This window comes from Notamacropus eugenii, chromosome 1 (genome assembly GCF_028372415.1).
Source record: "Notamacropus eugenii isolate mMacEug1 chromosome 1, mMacEug1.pri_v2, whole genome shotgun sequence".
In the NCBI taxonomy this organism is placed as follows: Eukaryota; Metazoa; Chordata; class Mammalia; order Diprotodontia; family Macropodidae; genus Notamacropus; species Notamacropus eugenii.
The window spans coordinates 270314462-270333149 of NC_092872.1; the positions used below are offsets into that span (position 1 = coordinate 270314462).

General features: G+C 38.5%; 1 protein-coding gene across 3 annotated transcripts in view; it reads right to left on the reverse strand.

The window, feature by feature from the left end:
• Nucleotides 1-18688, reverse strand: part of PHYHIPL (phytanoyl-CoA 2-hydroxylase interacting protein like) — a 71123-nt gene that overhangs the window by 6671 nt on the left and 45764 nt on the right. For 2 of the 3 annotated variants that reach the window (XM_072628906.1, XM_072628908.1), the window contains exons 2-4: nucleotides 7068-7264; nucleotides 5517-5691; nucleotides 491-608 (exon numbers count right to left, since the gene is read on the reverse strand). In XM_072628906.1, the coding sequence (XP_072485007.1) occupies nucleotides 491-608; nucleotides 5517-5691; nucleotides 7068-7264 (490 nt within the window). Of the gene's footprint in view, nucleotides 1-490; nucleotides 609-5516; nucleotides 5692-7067; nucleotides 7265-16719; nucleotides 16824-18688 lie in introns of those variants that run through there. The other variant, XM_072628907.1, reaches the window with a different exon arrangement.

Sequence of the window (18688 nt, forward strand, 5' to 3'; positions counted from 1 at the left end):
AAATTCTTGGCAGAGGAAAGGCTGGTGTGTGATGGCTAATCTATTGATACAGAGGTGTACACACGCCTGACCAGGAGCACACATAGTAGCACTTGGGGGATGGTGACCAGGCCAGGGACCCAAAAACCCACACACTGCCGAGGCCTTCACAGATGGACAAATTCCAAGATAATTAGGTATTTGGAAATACAAGATGTAAAAGGCCAGCAACAGGTTATCTCAGGTTAGAATTTCAAACATAATTTTATTCATTTAATTCTTGTTCAAATTCACATGTGCTTTTATTTTCCATGTTAATTAGTTGCTGACTGGAATTTCTGGGGAAGTGGTTTTGTTTTAGTCTTTTTTTCCTTCCAGAATTCAAAATAGAATATAATTTCCTGTGCAAACTTTGGACCAGGCAGGCCCTTTTCTTGTGCATGAATTATAAAACTCCTAAATCAGGTGACATTTAAGTTACTCTCTCAAAATGATACTTTTAGGTTCTTACCGGATGTAGTCAAAGTATTCTTTGTGCTGATTACGATAAAAAACAGTAAATTTAAGCATACGTCCTGCAATCACTTCAGCCTTTTCTAAGAGTTGTGTTAAGTGAACTTTGGAATAATCTGCAAGAAAGAAGAGTGTGTTATTAAAACTGTGGAGTAAGAATTAAACCATCATTACATACTCTGTAGGAAATAAGAAATGACTGTTTCTTTTCTGGTACAGTAGATAAGGCACCAGGCCTGGAGGCAGGAAGGCTCATCTTCTTGAGTTCAACTCTGGCCTCAGACACCTATTAGCTATGTGACCCTGGGCAAGTCACATATTTACCTCAATTTCCTCATCTGTAAAATGAGCTGGAGAAGGAAATGGCAAAACACTCCAGTGTCTTTGCCAAGAAGACCCCAAATGGGGTCACAAAAAGTTGGACATGACTGAAAACTACTCAACAATGAATATATGTGTGTGTGTATATACATGCACATATACATACCTAAATATATACATACAAAAATACATATACACATGTATATATAGACACATGTACACATGTGTATCTGCATATCTATCCACAGTGGCTTTGTTAAGAATACAGCTATGGCAAGGACACTTGGGTTCATGTCTGTTCACTTCCCTGAACAGACAACCTTGAACAAGTCACTTGCCCCTCTGGGAGGTTAGAATTAGGTAAACCTTTTGGTTCTTTCCAACTGCACGATTATGTGTTGTTCTCATGAGTTGTTTAGACTGTCTTTTTATTTTTATTCACGGAGATTAAAAAGATCCCCTAATGAAAATCTGCAGAAGGAGATACTTCATAGGATCATGGATTTGGAGCTCAGAGGGACCTCATGCAATCTAAATCAGAACAATTGGTTGCATATGGCCTTTACTGAGCCTCTAATTTAAATGAAAAGCTAAAAAATGTGATATGAAATGAAATGAATCATCATCTATTACACACTTTACAGTATGGTCTTACAGGACTTTACAGTTTTTAAAGAACATTCTCATAATTAAAGGATCTCATTTGATCCTTTTAACAATCTTATGAAATAGATAGGTGGGGCAGATAATATTCCATTTTAATAGAAGAAACTGAATTTTATAGAATGACTTGCTCCTGAGCACACAGCTAGAAGTACTTGGGTAAGAAATAGAATCAAGTCTGACTGTCTTCATACTCAAGATTCCTAAAGAGTTAAAGTCATTAGTAAGTAGTCTGGTTCTGTTCACCAACTCAGTATTCTGAGAGCTTTTCTGTAGTAACCAAAGTCTTGTTACTGATGAACAATGAGGAACAATTTGGTCCTTTGAGGTTTTAAGATGTTTTTACAAAACAAAGTTCCCCAAGATAGTTGTGGAAAAAAGACCAAGAGGGACAAAGTGTTTTCACTGAAATTCAGACACCAGTTACACCTGATAAACTAGCTGAACATAATGGAACATGATGAACATAAAGTTGTTTCATTTAAATAATTTTTAAGGATTCCAAAATATTCCCTACTCAGTGGTAAATAGATAAAACAGGGATCAAGATGTCATAGAATAGGTGCTTACAGGTATGTCACCAATGATCATCTGGAAACTGAAAGGTTTTTCTAGGGAACCCTGGGAGAATCATCCACTTCCTAGACATTCAGGGAGGATGGAGCCCCGAGAGAGCGCCGTGTTCTATCTCTATATGGATGACTTTTATTCATGTTCTCATTAGCATTGGGCCTACTTTATATGAGGCATACAATTCCAGGAAGACTTCTACCCACAAACTTTCAGGGTCAAGCCTAATGTGTAGGAAAGTTGCAGAAAATGAATTCAAATGACATTTTAAACCTTCTGAGCTGAGAAGGGCATTAAGACACCATCTCTCTTGGTATTTCTAAGCAGCATGTATTTGCACACCTGCAGACAAAGACATATTTATTCTCTTTTCCTGACCTCCTAGAAATGACTTGTCATTACTTTCTCTGATATGCTATTTGATGATCAACAACTCTCAAGGTTATAAACCCACAGCTAGCACGTATCATATAGTAGTTCATTGATAACTGTTCATTGAACAAAATCCTTCACATGAATTTAAAGCTATTTTTCCTTTTTCATCAGAGATAAAAGAACAATGTTATTTTCTGTATATATACATAAATAACAATATATAAAATAAACCTTTTTTTCTATTTGAAGATGATTATTCTACTTATATCCAGGATTAATAATCTCCTTAAAGAATTAATAAAATAAACCAAAGTTCAAAGTATTTGAATTCTAACCCCTGAAATATATACCATGACTTAATGTATTTAAGCATGTGGGAATAGACTGGGGAGCAACAAATTACCCAAGCCCACTGCATCCTCAAGCGGTGTTGTAAGGTAGCATATCTGCAAACATCTTCTTTGATTATTTTGATTTAATTGGAGCCTCTTTCTATTTAAAAAAATATTTGTTCTTTAAATCAAACCAATCAAGTAACTGATTGGATCTTACAACTCTGTCCAACCTGAGTCACCTGTACACTCAGCACACTGAATTAGAATCAATAGAATCACTTAAGAACCTCAGGTTCAATGGTTCAAGCTAGCAAGCTGAAAACTGGGGACAAGGATGCAAGTTTTTGTTTGGAATAAAACTTAATACTAAGTAACTGACATTCATTTTAAAGAAGCAAAACAAAATATATTTTTCCCCTTGCATATCCAGTCTGACATGTATTAAATCTCCTCAGAAGCCTGTGTATAAAACTCATTCCTTGTAGTTTCTTCCAGTTCTCAGTTCCAGCTTTCTTAAGGTCAAGACATTAAGAGGAAAAGAAAGTTCATCTGTAAAAATTCGACTCAGAGATTAAATCTGATGAGACAAGGCCTTATCCTGAGGAGGTAGGGGCTGTTTAGTAAACGTTAGTTGAATTGAAGAGGTAGGGATTGAGTCTGAGGATTAGAAGGAGTAGACAATATTGGAATAAAGGAAGAATAGGCATGCACTGGGCCTAGAATTATGCAAGTAAATATGAGGCCACCCCAGTGTGAGAGAAAGCTGGTTTTCTGTTCACACCAGGGCTCTGTTGGAGGAAGTTGCTAGGCAACCTGAAATTGGCAAAAGACATGCTTTTTAGTGGCATTTCTACAAGCTCCTCAATGTTTAAATACATGCACAACCTCTCCTGACAGTTCCATATTGCAAACAATAGAGAGGACAAAGAAATGATGAGGAAAACCTCATAATTAAGCAGGACGAGAGGATAAAAGGCACTTTGCAGGGAGTGGCATCTCTGCATCCCCCATAACAGCTAGTATAATGCTTTACATTTATTGGAGACTCAAAAAATATCTGTTAACTCAATCAGTGGAGGGAATGCTAGTATTTCTTATCCTCAAGGGGCTGAATTATTTCCAGTAGTGAAAGGCTTCTCTTCAATACTGAGTGATCAGGCCTCAGTTTCCTTTGCTGGCTTCATCATCCACATCACAGCCCCTGACTTCAGGGATTTGCCAAGCACCTGTCCTGGATCGTCTTCTCTCTTGGTGATCTCATCAGCTGTCATGGGTTTGGCCATCTTCTCAATGTGGAAGATGCCCAGATTTTTATATCCAGGCCTGGTCTCGTCCTTATCTGCAGACTCATGTCAATAACTGTCTACTAAAAGTTTCAAATGTTCTCAATATCTTTCCCCCGAAACCATCCCCTCCTTCAAACTTCCCTGTTTCTACTTTGACAATGTCTCTTGTATCTGATCCGACTTGTGGCCTTTCCCTTATGTCAGACCCTCATCAGCCTCCTCAGTGGTTTTTTGCCTTCAGTCCATCTGACCCACAGCAGCAGCACAGCCCTTTTTCTCTTCACAGCTCTGACCCTGGGACTTCTTGAGGATCAAATACATGCTTTTTTTTAGCTTTTAAAGTCCTTCACAACCTGACCCCAATCTAGCTTTCCAGCCTCACTGGACATTTCTCCCCTGCACAAATGTTTTTCTGGTGGTTCTTGTTATTTAATCAACCTGACCTCTCTGCTCTTGACCCATGATGCTCTGGCTGTGCCCCATGCCAGGAATGCCCTCCCTTTTCACCTCCACCTCCCAGGGTTCTTCTCTGCCTTTCAGATGAAACTCAGGCCCCACCTTCTCTTGGCTTCCATTCCATATTTTTTGTCCCTATATTAGATGTCACTGCTTTGTGGATATTTGTGTTTATGCACTTGATTACTGGGCTTGTCTTCCCTGCTAGAATGTAAAGTCCTTTCAAGAAGAGGTTGTTGGATTCTTTATATTTGTATCTGCAGTGATTATTAGCACAGTGCCTGACACACAGCAGGTGTCTAATAAGCATTTACTGACTGGCTGACCATGCAGATCACTGTTTTGTCAGCACTTATAAAGCCCCTACTATGTGCTGGGCACTGTGCTGAGCACTTTAGAAATATGATCTCCTTTAATCCTCACAACAATCTGGGGAGGGGGGTGCTATTATCACCATTCTCATTTTACAGAAGAGGCGACAGGTTAAATGCCTTTCCCAAGGTTTCATTGCTAGGTGTCTCAGGCTAAAATTGAATTCAGATCCTGACTCCAGGCCCAACACTTTGTTCACTGTCACACCCCCGAGCTGCTTCACACATACTGAGAAAGGAAAGATCTCATAAAGGAAATTAAAGAAGGAAGAAACTCATTTACCCTACAAAATGAAACCCAGAAAATACACTGAAAATAGTTTCATTTCCAGTGGTCTTTTTTTTTTTCAAAATATTTTAACATTTTTGTGCCTAAAAGCCAAAGGAAGAACAAGCAAAAGCAACAAACTTTTTTATACAAGTTCTTACTGCTGAGACCTTCCAATCAAGAGAACGTGCATCATCTTGCTGTAGAATGATGTTAAGGTAAAAAAAACCCAAACACTGCAGTATTTACCAGCGCTTGCTGGAGATAAGGGGCTCTCTCTTTCTTCTGTAATGAGTTTTTGAGGAACTTCTGAGGTCTCTCTGGCCCCACACCCCTTTCTCCGCCCCTTCCACCCCCATATTCACACAGTGGTCTTTACCTGCTGTGCAAAATTCGATGATTTCGCTCCACTCAGACACAACATAATCTCCATCGAGCTGCTTCGAGGCCGTCTGCACCGCCACTGTGTATTCGGTTCTCGGGCTCAGAAACCAGTGTCCACGCACAGTCATGGGTAAGGGAACAGCTTTGGCCACCAATTTGGTGGGAACATCCTAAGATGAAAGATAATATCATAAAAATCTGATGGATCCCCAGAGTCTAGAGATTTAGAACTGCAAGAGAATTTAAGAAATCACCTAGAATGCTTTCATTTAGAAGACGATGAAATTTAGACCCAGTGAAGTTATGACTTAGCCAAGATCACACAACTAGGCAAGAAGAGGAACTATGCTGGTAGGAGGAAATACTTAAACAGCAGCCTGTGATGGATGCTTACATCAGAAAGAATTTCTCCTGACCTTTTGAGAAGGCTGAAGCCTTGTCCAAGTCATTGGCAGAGTGAGAAAGAGAAGCTAGTTTTAAATTTCTACTCCTGGCTTCTAGCCACTACACTGATAATTAAGATATTTGGTCACTGGGTTTAAGATTTTTTACAACTTTGTAAATTATCTTTAAATTGCTGAAACAAAAACATCTCTCTGCTCAAAGCATTTCTTAGTTTGCCCTGTTCAATGACATTATGATAGTTTATCAATGAATGTGTTTTGCAGGTTTTGAAAATTTTATTTTTAAAACTAAACTGCTGTTGATACCTTTCATTTTGACACTGTATTCACATACCCCTATATTTTTTTCCTTTTCCTTCAAGAGAGCTATCACTTATAATTATTTTTTAATAATAAAGCTTTAAAAAGTCAATAAAACAAATAAACACTTATAACTTCTGATATCATATATCTGAAATTCTCACCTTTGCAAAGGAGCAGGAAATGTCTTTGCGTATCTCTTCTTTTTTAGTTTTAGCTTCTCTTTTCTTTTTACTTTTTAAAATTATTATTTTATTTTCCCCAATTACATGTAAAAACAATGAAGAGTTTTTAAAACTTCATCAATGAATATTTTACCTGCAGGGGAGGAACCATCCTTCCAGCTTAAAGGAAAAGTATTTTTTTTATTATGGAAAACATTTTTTAACCTAGGAAGTATAGTAAAATTAATTTTCTCCCCGTTGTTCAACAGAGTGCATTAGTAACAGAACAAAGTTTCTGTTTTCCAAACAAATTATCTGTGTAGTGAGGGGCTGAACTTGCTGATTTCATATTTCCTATGTAACCATGACTATTAGAGAAGTGGGAATCTGACCCTCTTTCTCCTCTCTGCTTTTAATTCACATACCACCTTCATAATAAAAGGAAAATCAAGTCAACGGGCTTTCCTTTATCCTAAAAATAGGCTCTTTGCTTGGTTTGTTTTTAATGCCTTCTGCTTATTTCTCTCCCTCTCAGTGATATGTCAGCTCCATGCAGATATTAAGGGCTACTCTCCTTTTAGAAAGCATTCTTCCAAAAACCTTTGATAACTTAAGATTCATTCACTGTTTACATTTTTAAAAACAGCAAATGCTTTTGCATGGCTGAGATCTATTTACCTTGTGTTTAAATTTGTTAGAATTTTTGTTCTCTTTCTTGTTCAGGTCAATGAAATAGTGTGTAATCCGGTCCTTTGATTTGGAATCCATTTCCCATGAAATCTTGAAGGAATCACACGTGATATTACTAATCTTGATGTTGTGTGGGACTGGAAGCTCCTCCATTTCTGCTATGCCACTATCTTGGGATTTGTTTCCTAGAGAACAGTAAGCATAAAAGTCACCAAGTGTGCATCACTGTCAAAGGTAGAATTTTGGAAAATAATAGTAACATATATATATGTTGTATATGTATATATGCATATATTATATATATGCATATATACATACAGAGAGAGAGCGAGAGAGTGAGAGTGAGAGAGAGAGAGAGACAGAGAGAGAGAGACAGAGAGAGAGAGACAGAGAGACAGAGAGAGTGTGTTTTACATATGTTTTAGCATTTGGGCCTCACAAGCACCCTGTGAAGTAGGTACCATTGCTATTACTATCCCTACTTTACAGATGAGAAAATTGAATTTCATTGAAATTAGGTGATATTAAATGGCGATATAGCTAATAAATTAAAAACAAACAAACAAACAAACAAGATTTAAACTCTTGTCTCTCTGGCTCCAGGTCCCTCATTCTATTCACTGTACCATGGTGCTTCCTGAAGTAGGTGGAGCATCAACCATCTGTAGGTCTTAGAGCTAGAGTTGTTTCTTTCCAGAATAGTAGGGATGATTCTCCACATCCAGAAGCCCAGAGCTATAAGGAGCCTGAGGTACCATCTAGGCCAACTCTTACCTGAATGAGAAAGTCCCATATGATGCCCTCAAAGAGGGGCCATCCAGCCTTTGCTTTTGCTTCATTTAGTCATCTGCCTTCTCTTAGTTTGTTTCTTTTGTAATTATCATCATTTATGGAATGATTAAACACGAACTGTATATAATTGATTTGAAATTTCATGCAAATCTCCATTTTCTGCCCTTCATTTTATTTGGAAATGTTCATGTTTAAAAATGGAAAAAAAGGGATAGATGGAGCTGGGAATATTGTCTGTGAACTCAGAATTGTTTCTTTCTCTGCAAAATTAGTTGACCCATATGGGAATTAATGTATAAGCAAGGTCTCTCTGATAGGTGCTTACTAAAGGAGAAGCCACAGCCAGGTCCAGGTTGGATTCCAATTCTCCAACAGATTTTGATCCCCTTTCTCCAACAATGCAGATCACAACTCATCCAAGCCCACTTCTTGTTTGAGTCTTCCCAAAAGTTTGTCAAAGGGGTCTTTCCCAGTGGGCCAGGATTCTTCCTCATATTCTCCTGACATCATGATGCTACCCACAGAACAACCATGCTGGTTAGTCCTAATTCTTACCACTTGGCTGACTAGCTCATCTTTTTTGGATGAGCTTTTATGACATCCCTTACAGCTCTTTTGAGTACTTCCTCATTTACAATGGGCTGCCCCCTACTGACACCCTCTATGTGCCTGCCCGTTTCCCCTTGGGTGATCCTTCATCTAAGTACTTTAGCAACTGCAGTGTTTCATGGCTCATAGTCTTATGCTATTCCTTTCTAAAAACCTCATTTTTTATATAGATGGAAAACAGCTATTTGGGTCGGAAGTCAGTCATGATTTTTAATAAGGAAGAAGTCTGAGATGTTTTCCCATGCCTTTTGCTATTCTCTTGTCATTTAGATAACTTAAGAATCAGGCCTCATCGCCATCATCACTGTGCTACCTCTGAGACTGCCTTCTGGATATATCTCATTTATTCCCATTACTTTGTCCATCTTTATTTTCTTTGGTACCATTAGGAAGTATGATTGGAACTGCGATGTTCATACCCAAATGTAGGGGTTTCACCATTCTCAATAGAAAATGCTTCTGGGCAATTAAAAGATGGAACACAACCATGACATTTGTTTACTCTGCCATTCCAGTTACCAATACCCAACCCAGGAATCCAAACCAGAAGACTGATCTTTGAGACAACATGATTCTTTCAGTTTTCATTATCTCCATATTTCTTGCATATCACAAGAGTGATACACTTATTTAACTGCATAATAGATGATGAATGTGAACATATATTTAACTTTTAACATATATACATTACTTTCCAAAAATGAATTGTTTTAAACGGTTTGTTTTCAAATTATTCTTACAGTCTGTGAAATGGAAAGTCTGCCTTTTGACTTCTGCATGGTTACTAAATTTGAATAATTTTCCCGACATAAATGAACAACAAGACTTTTCAATGCCAAAAAGAAAGAACTCGAGGCAAATAGAATGCCAGCTGGTGTTATTTCCAGGGGTCCCTAAGGTGGAACCAAGGAGAGAGCACAGTACCATAAAGAGGTAGTCCGGCAAAATAAGTGTGCCAGTTGAAATGAACAGAGAAGGCCTAAGGGGAAGACCAAAAGAAAATAAGAAGGAAAAAGGAGGGCAAGGAATAGGGGAGAGAGGAAAAAAAAATGAGCAAAAAATGGAAAGAAAATTCCTGAGCAAGAGACACACTTTTTCTTTCTTAGGTATTTCCTTTTCTTGACTGAAAGGAAGCTGAATATACTCTTGCTTTCATTCTCCAGTTAATACGGTGTGTCAGCTTTGGGTTGTCCTAATAGAGTTTATACAAAGTCATACCTCCAAATAACTGAGGATAAGAGCTGACTGAGCAAAGTTAAAAACAGCCAACAGGAGATTAAAGAAAAAATAACCAAGTTTATGGATATGTGAAGCCCACATGCCCACCTACTCCTCCTTCCCTGGTACTGTATTACTTTACCTGAGAGCCCAAGGTGTAGCAGCCCATCTTTAATATTATTTCATCAGAATAAAGCAAATTGACTTAACTTGAATTGTAGTCTTAATAAATTTCTGCAGCTTGTGGATTTTTAAAAAGGGTAGCTTTGGATGAGTTGTATATGGTACCTGAATGTTTCTGATTTCAAGTATCTAACTTCTACATTTGGTGTTTTATTTTACACGTCATGACTTAAGCGTTAACTAGTGTGGATTGTCCTTCATTCCAAGATGACCAATGACATCACAGGTGATGTATTGATTTGTGCTTGAATTGGATTTAAGTGAGGCAGAGCTGCACAAAGTTGTCGGCCTCACTCTCTCTTTCAGAATCATCAAAGTCCAGGGGCAGGACAGAAGTCAAGATGACTGGTGATGGCCTGGTATGCAGTGGATGACCTTGGCATCTTTGATGTCTGACCAAGCTCTAAGTGCTCCAGAGCACCTGTTTCATCCACCTTCATGGCAGTTGGAGCAAATTGTTCTTTTCCACCCATTCTGCTGGGGTAGGTCTTCACATGCTTGGAGTGGCTCTAAGAAGCTGTATCATGTGCAGTGGCCACACCCCATGAAAAACCATCTTGGTAAATGGGCTGAACCAGGCTGAGGGTAACCAACAGGCCCCAAACATGTCTATAAGTGAGGGGAAAGAGGTAACTATAGTGACATGACATATGCAAGGTCACATGTCCAATAAAAGTCAGAACTGAGGTGAGTGCTCTTTAGCACTATATTTCCAATGTGAGTTTCCCATTGGTGGATGCATATAACAGAAAATGGCCATTGGTAGCCCCATATTCTAATTAGGACAAATTCTTCCCAGCCTCTGAAAACACAGTGAAACCTTTTCCTGATCTCTTTCTGAAAGCCCTCAGAGCACTATCTGTTAAAAGGTGAGTCCATCTGGTTGGATTTTGTCCAGAACCTTTCTTCCTCCATACCCCATTCCCATCTGTTCCCTTAATACAGCTTAAGCTAATGTCGTAGGGCTTAGGTTACTTAATTTAATATAGGCAGAGAAAAGTTCAGTCAGACAAAGAAAAGGCTACCCTAAGTAAACTAATTCTGAACTATAAAACTGTAAAAACAACTCTAAATTTTATGATACCTTCTTTACTTTTAGAATAAAGGTATAGCTCACAGTAATATATGTATTATTATATATAATTATAAAATAATTATCCCAATTATTTTATAAGCAAACCCCATCTCACTTCTCTGTAGGGGTTTCTGATCAATTGTCCATTTACGGCATTGTTCTTATGGAACTAATTTCCCCTGGGTTTTAATAAATGCCCTCTTTTCACTGAATCAATTCACATTAAATGAGACACTTGTATTTTGGCTACACAAAGTATTTAGTGGCTATCCTACCCAAAGCATAATAGGAAATTCATTCATTTTGAGATTATTATTTAAAAAACTGGAGTCTTCTAGTTGTGGAACCTTAAAAGGTTAATTAAGAATGCTGAAATAGACTAGGCTGATGATTGAGAAAAACTTTCTGCCATGCTGATTTAAGAAATAATTATAATTAGTATTTACATGGTGCTTTTAGATGTTCAAAGTGTTTCATAAATATTATCTCATTTTAGCCTCAGAACAATACTGGGAGGTAGGGCTATGATTTTCCTTCTTTTAAGATGAGGAAACAGACACAGTGAGGTTAAGTTGTCCAGGGTCACACAGGAAGTGCCTGAGGCTGGATTCCAACTCAGGCTCTCCAGATTGGAGTCCCACACTCTAGCCACAGTACCATCTAGCTACCAAACAGACACCAGCAAAACTTCCAAAAGTCTGTATGTAATGAAAATATATCTCTATAAATTCTCCAAATAAGTGGCATCAACGTTGCTAAAAATCTAGATTGGGATTTGGGAATGAATGGAAAAATTCTAAAGAAGGGAAAGTCCTGCCAAGTCTATTAACTGCATAAGGATGGTATTTTGAAAGCAAATTTCAGTTGCAATGCAAGAAGAATTCAGATGTTTTAAAAACCTGATTACATGACGGAAGGCCTAGGGCTGCTTAAGGTGCATCTCTGATTTTGGGCAACAATATCTAGGAAGGACAAGTAGAACATTTTCTCTTAGTCAGAAATTAAGTATTTGGTTGTAAGGACTGCCACCAGGAGGCACTTCTCTTTTTATAACATTTTATAAAATCCTATAAATAAACACACACATATTGAAATCTATTCTAGATAAATTCTTTTAAAATATCTGTATCTGTTATTTACATAGTGCTGTGGTTAGGCATGATAGCGCATGTGTGTTTGTCCTTCATTGCCGAAGAAGACCACGCCATCAGAGAAATGATGACATGACTTGCACTTGACTTTGTTTTGAGTGAGGGAGGGCTGTGCAGGTCACCAGCCTCACTTCTCCTCCAGAGCCATCGGAATCCAGTGACCAAATATTCATCAGAATGACTGGAGATTATCCAGGATGAAGTAATTGGGGTTAAGTAACTTGCCCAAGGTCACACAGCTAGTGAGTACCAAGTGTCTGAGGTGAGATTTGAACTCAGGTCCTCCTGACTCCTGCACTGGTGCTCTATCCACTGCACCTAGTTGCCCTATGGCATGATAGCAGATAAGTTAAATAGGGAGTTTGATCACAGAGTGTAAAAAACCCCTTACTTGACCAAATTTTAAAATGTATTTGGTTGTGGTCATATCTTGCTTCAGTAACAGCTTATCACCAACTATTCAGGATTCAAGATTTTAAAAATGTAGTGCGTGTGTGTGTGTGTGTGTGTGTGTGTGTGTGTGTGTGTATAAATATAAGTGCATATGTTGATTCAAAATGTAAATGATGAGATACATTTATCATAGAAAACATTTGAGAAAGTTTAACTGAAAACTCATGAGAATACTAAAAATTCAAATTATAAGCCTGTATTAGTCAAACGATGTAATGATCTTTGAAACACTAACGACATTTAAAAATTAATTCTTTGACTCTAAACAGTGGCAGTCACACATACTCACATTCAAGTTCAAGTGACTTGAAAACACCTGATTGTAAGTGGAAATACTCAGTCAAACTGGCTATTTGATATCATATGGAGAAAAACCAAACCAATATGATCACTGCAGTATCTAATACTTCAGCTGATCAGTCAATTCTGTGCCAATGCTGACCCCTCTGCTGACACCCAAGTGTGTCAGCTGGGCCTCTTGCCACATGCAGCGCTTTGACAAAGCCTATCTTCTGCCACATGTAGCTCCAAAGGATCATAGCCCTAGATTTGCGAAGGATCGTAGATGTCACCTATACAGTCTCCTCATTTTACAGAGGAGCTCTCATCTTCATAATGAAATTACAAAGCAAATGTAGGAAAACCTGAATCTTTTTAATGATAAAATCATAATGTTCAGTCCAGCAAAGGATTCATTATTTTGACAACATTTATTCACCAAGCTACTTCATCATGCCTCAAAGTCTTAAAAACTATAGATTCATTTCTAACACTAGTAAAATATGAAATTTTACATAGCACTTTATATAAATTATGCCACTGGATCCTCATAATAACCTTGTGAAGCAGGTAGTACCCACCTTCTCAATTCAAAATTTTGCCTCCTATTTCAGTGAAAAAATGAGTAATTCTCTGAGAACTCCATTTTTCCACCTCCCTCAAGTCACTCAGATGCCTTCTGCCACTAACTCCTGCCTCAGTCCTCTCCCATGAAGAGGTGGCCCTTCTTGCCAAGGCACAGTCCTGTGGATGCCCAAAGGATGCCACTGGATCCTGGCTCCTCCAGCAGACTGCACCTTCACCATCCCCACTGTCACTTATTTTTAGTTTCTGTCTGCTGGCTTCTTCCACTCGCACTCTCTCTCCAAAGTCACCACTGGTCTGTCAAATCCAGTGGGGTTTTTCCTCAATCCTTATTCTTCCCAGTCACTTGGCAGCCTGTTCTCCACACTCTCTTCTCTAGAGAAATGCCTCCTCAGGACTCTGCTCTCTCCTGGTTCTCCTCCTACCTATCTACATCTCCTTTGCTGGAGATTCCTCCAGATCACATCCTTTAACCAGAGGGGTCCCACAAACCTCTGTCCTGGCAGGCCTTTTATATTCTCCCTATATATCATTTCACTTGGTAATCTCATCAGCTCCTGTGAATTGAATTATTAACTCTATGCTGATGATTCTCAAATCGATGTATCCATCCCTGACCTTTCTGCTGACCTGTCTCATGTGTCCACCTGCCTTTTGAACATCTCAAACTGGCTGGTCAGCAGATATCTTAAATTTAACATGTCCAAAATGAAATTAATCTTTCTCCCTAAATACTTCCACTTCTATACCTTCCTATTACTGTTGAAGACACCACCATCCTCCAAGGTCCTCAGGCTGGCAACCAACATGTGGGCATCATCCTCAACTCCTCACCATCTCTCACCCTCCCCCCATTCACCTCCAAAACCTGTTGATTTCGCCTTTGCATCATCTCTCAAATTCCTCTCCTCTGGTATTTCCACCATCCTGGGGCAGGCCCTTATCAGTTTATCAGTCATCTGGATGACTGCAACTAACTGCTGGTCTATCTGCCTGCCACAAGTTTCTCCACATTCCAGTCTCCCCTCCATTCAGCTACCAAAATGATTTTCCTAACAGGCCTGACTATGTGCCCCCCACCCCCACTCCGACACACACTTAAAACTCCAGTGGCTCCCCATCATCTCTAGTATCAAATGCAAAATCCTCTGATTGACATTCAAAGCCTCTTCCTAACTTCGCTCCCCACCCCCTCTCCAGTTTTCTTCTATCTTATCTCTCAGCCTTCTTGATATTCCATCAACAACACCCTCCATCTCTCGACTCTGGGCCCTGCCTCTGGCTGTCCCCGTGCCTGGAATGCTCTCCCTCCTCATCTCCACCTCCTGGCTTCCCTGGCTTTCCACAGGAAGGGTTTCCCAATCCCTTATCATTCTGGTCCCTTTCCCCCATTACTTCCTCTTTCCCCTCTATATCAGTGGTATCAACAGACCATACACAGGGATCCCTGTAGGCAAATAACTGAGATAGAAAATCACATTATTAACATTATCTATACCTTATTTTGATTTTGTTAAATCTTGCTCAGTTACGTTTTGATTTGATTGAGGCTGCCCTGGGGAGTGTATGTGGCCTACACAAGTAGAGGTTGTTTGTACAGGTTTATTTGCTCATCTTCTCCAGTAGATTGTGAACTCCTTGAAGGCAGTGACTTTCTTCTGCCTTCTCTGTATCTGCAGTGCTTAGAAAAGTGACTGGCATGTACATCATAGGAGCTTATTGATTGATGAACTGACTAAGCTTAGCACAATCACACACAGACAGACACAGACATAGACACACACACACACACACACACACACACACACACACACACATTCTCAGGTGCTTCCTGTTATTTCCAGACTCAAATAAAAAATACCTGTTTGGCTTTCAGATCTGGTTCCTTCTTACCTTCCCCCTTTTCTTCCCTCCATGTACACTGCAGTCCAGCAACAACGACCTCCTCACTATTCCTTGCACATGACCCCCTACTCTCTCCCCTGCATGAAAGCTCTCCCTCCTAATCTGTTGCCCGACTTTCTCTGACTCCCTTCTTGTCCCAGCTAAAATCTCATCTTCTTTCCCAATCCCCCTCAACATTAGTGCCTTCCCTCTAAACTGACGTTCAAGTCATCCTTTCTTGTTTGTAAAGTTGATTGCATGTTGTCTTCCCTATTAGACTGTAAGCTCCTGGAAATCAAGGATTCTTTTTTGCCTTTCTTTTTATCTCTGGCACTGAGGCACAGTGCCTACGATATAGGGATATTTAAAAAATAATTATTGACTTAAATAACTTGCCTATGGTCACCCCACTAGAAAATTTCAGAAGTAATATTTGAACCCATATGTTTCTGAATCCAAGTCCAATCTATCAGTAAATCAATGAAAATTGTGTCAAACACAATGCTAGGTGTTGGGGATAAAAAAATGAGACAGTGCCTCTCCTCAAGTAGCTTATATTCCATACCATGTTACCTCTAATTTATATGATGGGTCTTATGTTAAGAAGAACAAGCAGGGAATTTGTTATTAAATGGGTTTTATGACTAACATAAAGTATTTGTTCAATATTTGATATTTAGAGATCATCTATGAGGGATGGAAGTAACAAAAATCTGTATTTTGAAGCTATAAAATTTATGAAACAGGAAGTGTAATATTAGTATCTCACTATCTATAAAATAAATTAGCCCTTTATCTTCCATTAATAAACCTTCATTTCAAGCGTAATTGTAGCAACCATGTTTTTATTTGTTAATGTGTGATTCTGACTTTTGTAGATACACTTCTCGCATCAAAAGTACTGAACAGAAAACTGGCAGCTAAGGTGTACATAAAAGTCAGCATAAATGGTGGCTTCAGATGCTTTTAAAACCATCTAGAAAGCAAAAAATGGCTTTGAGAACAAACATTTCAAATACATCCTTTCTAGCCATAGCAATTATTGCAAATAAGCCTGCAAGTATTGCAGAAACTGACTAATAGTACTTTATATGGCTCCTCTTTTCTGTGGAGCTGAAATTGCCCTGGGAAAGTACAATCAGACCTATGTGTTCTTAAACCAGTAATGTTTTTAGATGGTAAACTTGTCAGTAAATAGGTACATCTTGATTTCCCTTAGATTAATTTTATCTTTTGTTGACTAATCTGTTTTATATTTTAAATCTCAACTCATCTTACTTAAACTGTAGCAGAAAGAACTTATGTTCCATTTTTACACTTTTTAATGGTAAAAGATTATTTAAAAAAAAAAACAGAATAGGTTTACAATGAAGGATTTAAAATATTTCCCCTTAGAGATTTCTTCATTTACCTGGGAAGATTTAGGCAGGTCTCTACCTGAGGCAAGAGTGGCAAGGATCAAATTGATTCTGGAGCTCGCTTCTACCCTCATCATTCTATGAATCCATTGTGACAGCTCACATAAAGGAATCTGTCCCTTTGGCAAGATTGTGAAGGCTATTGCTCTAGTCTTCGATACTACATCAGGTCAAGCCTTTATCCTTTGACGGTTCAGGTCATTTAGCAAATGTTTATAGAGCACCTGCCAAAACACGGTGGTTTGGGAGACATAAGAATGAGTAGGACAAAATTTCTGTCTCGTTAAGGAGCTGATACGTCTAAAACATGGGATAAATGAACAAAGTTAAATTAAAGGCTTTGATTATTATTGTTACTAATAATAATAGCTAGCATTTTATGGCCTATTAAAGTCTGCAGCACAGTACATATGTTATCTTATTTGAGTAGACTAAAGTATTATGAGAAAGCCCAGAGGAGTAAGATTTCACAGCAGCACCAGCCTTCGAGTTAAGTCAGGCTTTGAAAGGAGGGGTAAGGTTTTGACAGACAAAGGTGGGGCTCAGTGGGCATTCTGGGAAGAAAGAAAATCAACAAAGGCAAAAAGATGAGATAGCAGGGAGAAGGTATATGAGAAATAACTATTTTTTCCCTTTGACTCATAGTGCCTTTCCTCCCCTATGCTCAAGAACTCAAGACTCTGAAGATGAAATTTCATTACATTTTACTCTCGCAGGCAATTTGTTCAAAATGGTTCTTCAAACAAGCCAGGCATTTGTTGGCACCTAATACATGCAGTAGAGAGTGGGGTGCTTCAGGAGATGGTATAAGACACTGCCTTCTCTAAAGGACCTGGCCACCATTCTGCCAGCTGATCATTCCCCCTGTCTAAAAGAGAAAAGCCTGCTGAGTTCAAGTCCATTTTATTTCATATCCTCAGGTTCTTTCAGTTCCAAAAATCAACCTCACTGCTGTGGACACACTGCCCTTATTTCTCCATAAAACATTCACAACACATTGAGCAGGGCAACTATTGTCTTGACCAAAACAACAACAACAAAGATACTGGGGCTTTTACTTCCTGTAGTTTCCAGTAATCTTTAGAACTTTTTATTGTGAAGAGTTTATCCCTCCCCCAAATCAGCAAAATTTTCATTACACTACCTTATTATTTTGTTTTTCTAAATATTAGCATAATTCCATGATGCATTTCAATGGTTAACTTTTTTTTGCCTCCTTTGTCACTAAACAAATCTATCTTGTAGTTCAGTGACCTATAACCTATTTTTATATGGCACCAAAACATCCAGACTATTGAGTTTAAAAAAAAAAAGACACTTTGTCAAATAGCAGTTCACTGACTAAATTTTTAATGGATTTAAAGACTGTTTGGACCTTATGAAAACAGCCTAATGCTCCATTTTTGGCAGACTTTGTTCTCCCAGATGTACTTTAGCGCCATCCCACCCATCCATCAAATCTAGATTACATATTAGAGTAGTACATGCTTTTATACTATCCTGATAAATCAGACTTCTTAATCTGGTCCATGAACTCATTTTAAAAAATATTTTGGTGACTGTTTTCATATAATTGACTTTTAATGAAATCTTATGTGTTTTACGTTGTGCATTTGAACATCATTAAGGAGAAGGGTCCATAGGCTAGACTGCCAAGAGGATTCATGACACAGAAAAATGTTTAAGAACTTTTGTTCTATACAAATACTAAAAGAAAGATACTGCAGTAAGGATTTTTTTCCAAAACTGAAAAATTGAGGGGAAAAAGCATGGGGCTGGGACATGAAGAAGTATGAAGGGAGCCCTCTCAAAGTAAGAACTGATACAAGGCTATTAGAATAGAGCTGGTTGGCCCTGAGATCATTCAGGAAGGGACTCTAGGCAGAATAGCTAGTAGGACTGGCTTACAAATGACATGAACAGAAATTCATTCATAGTCCAATAGATACTAAAACCAGTCTA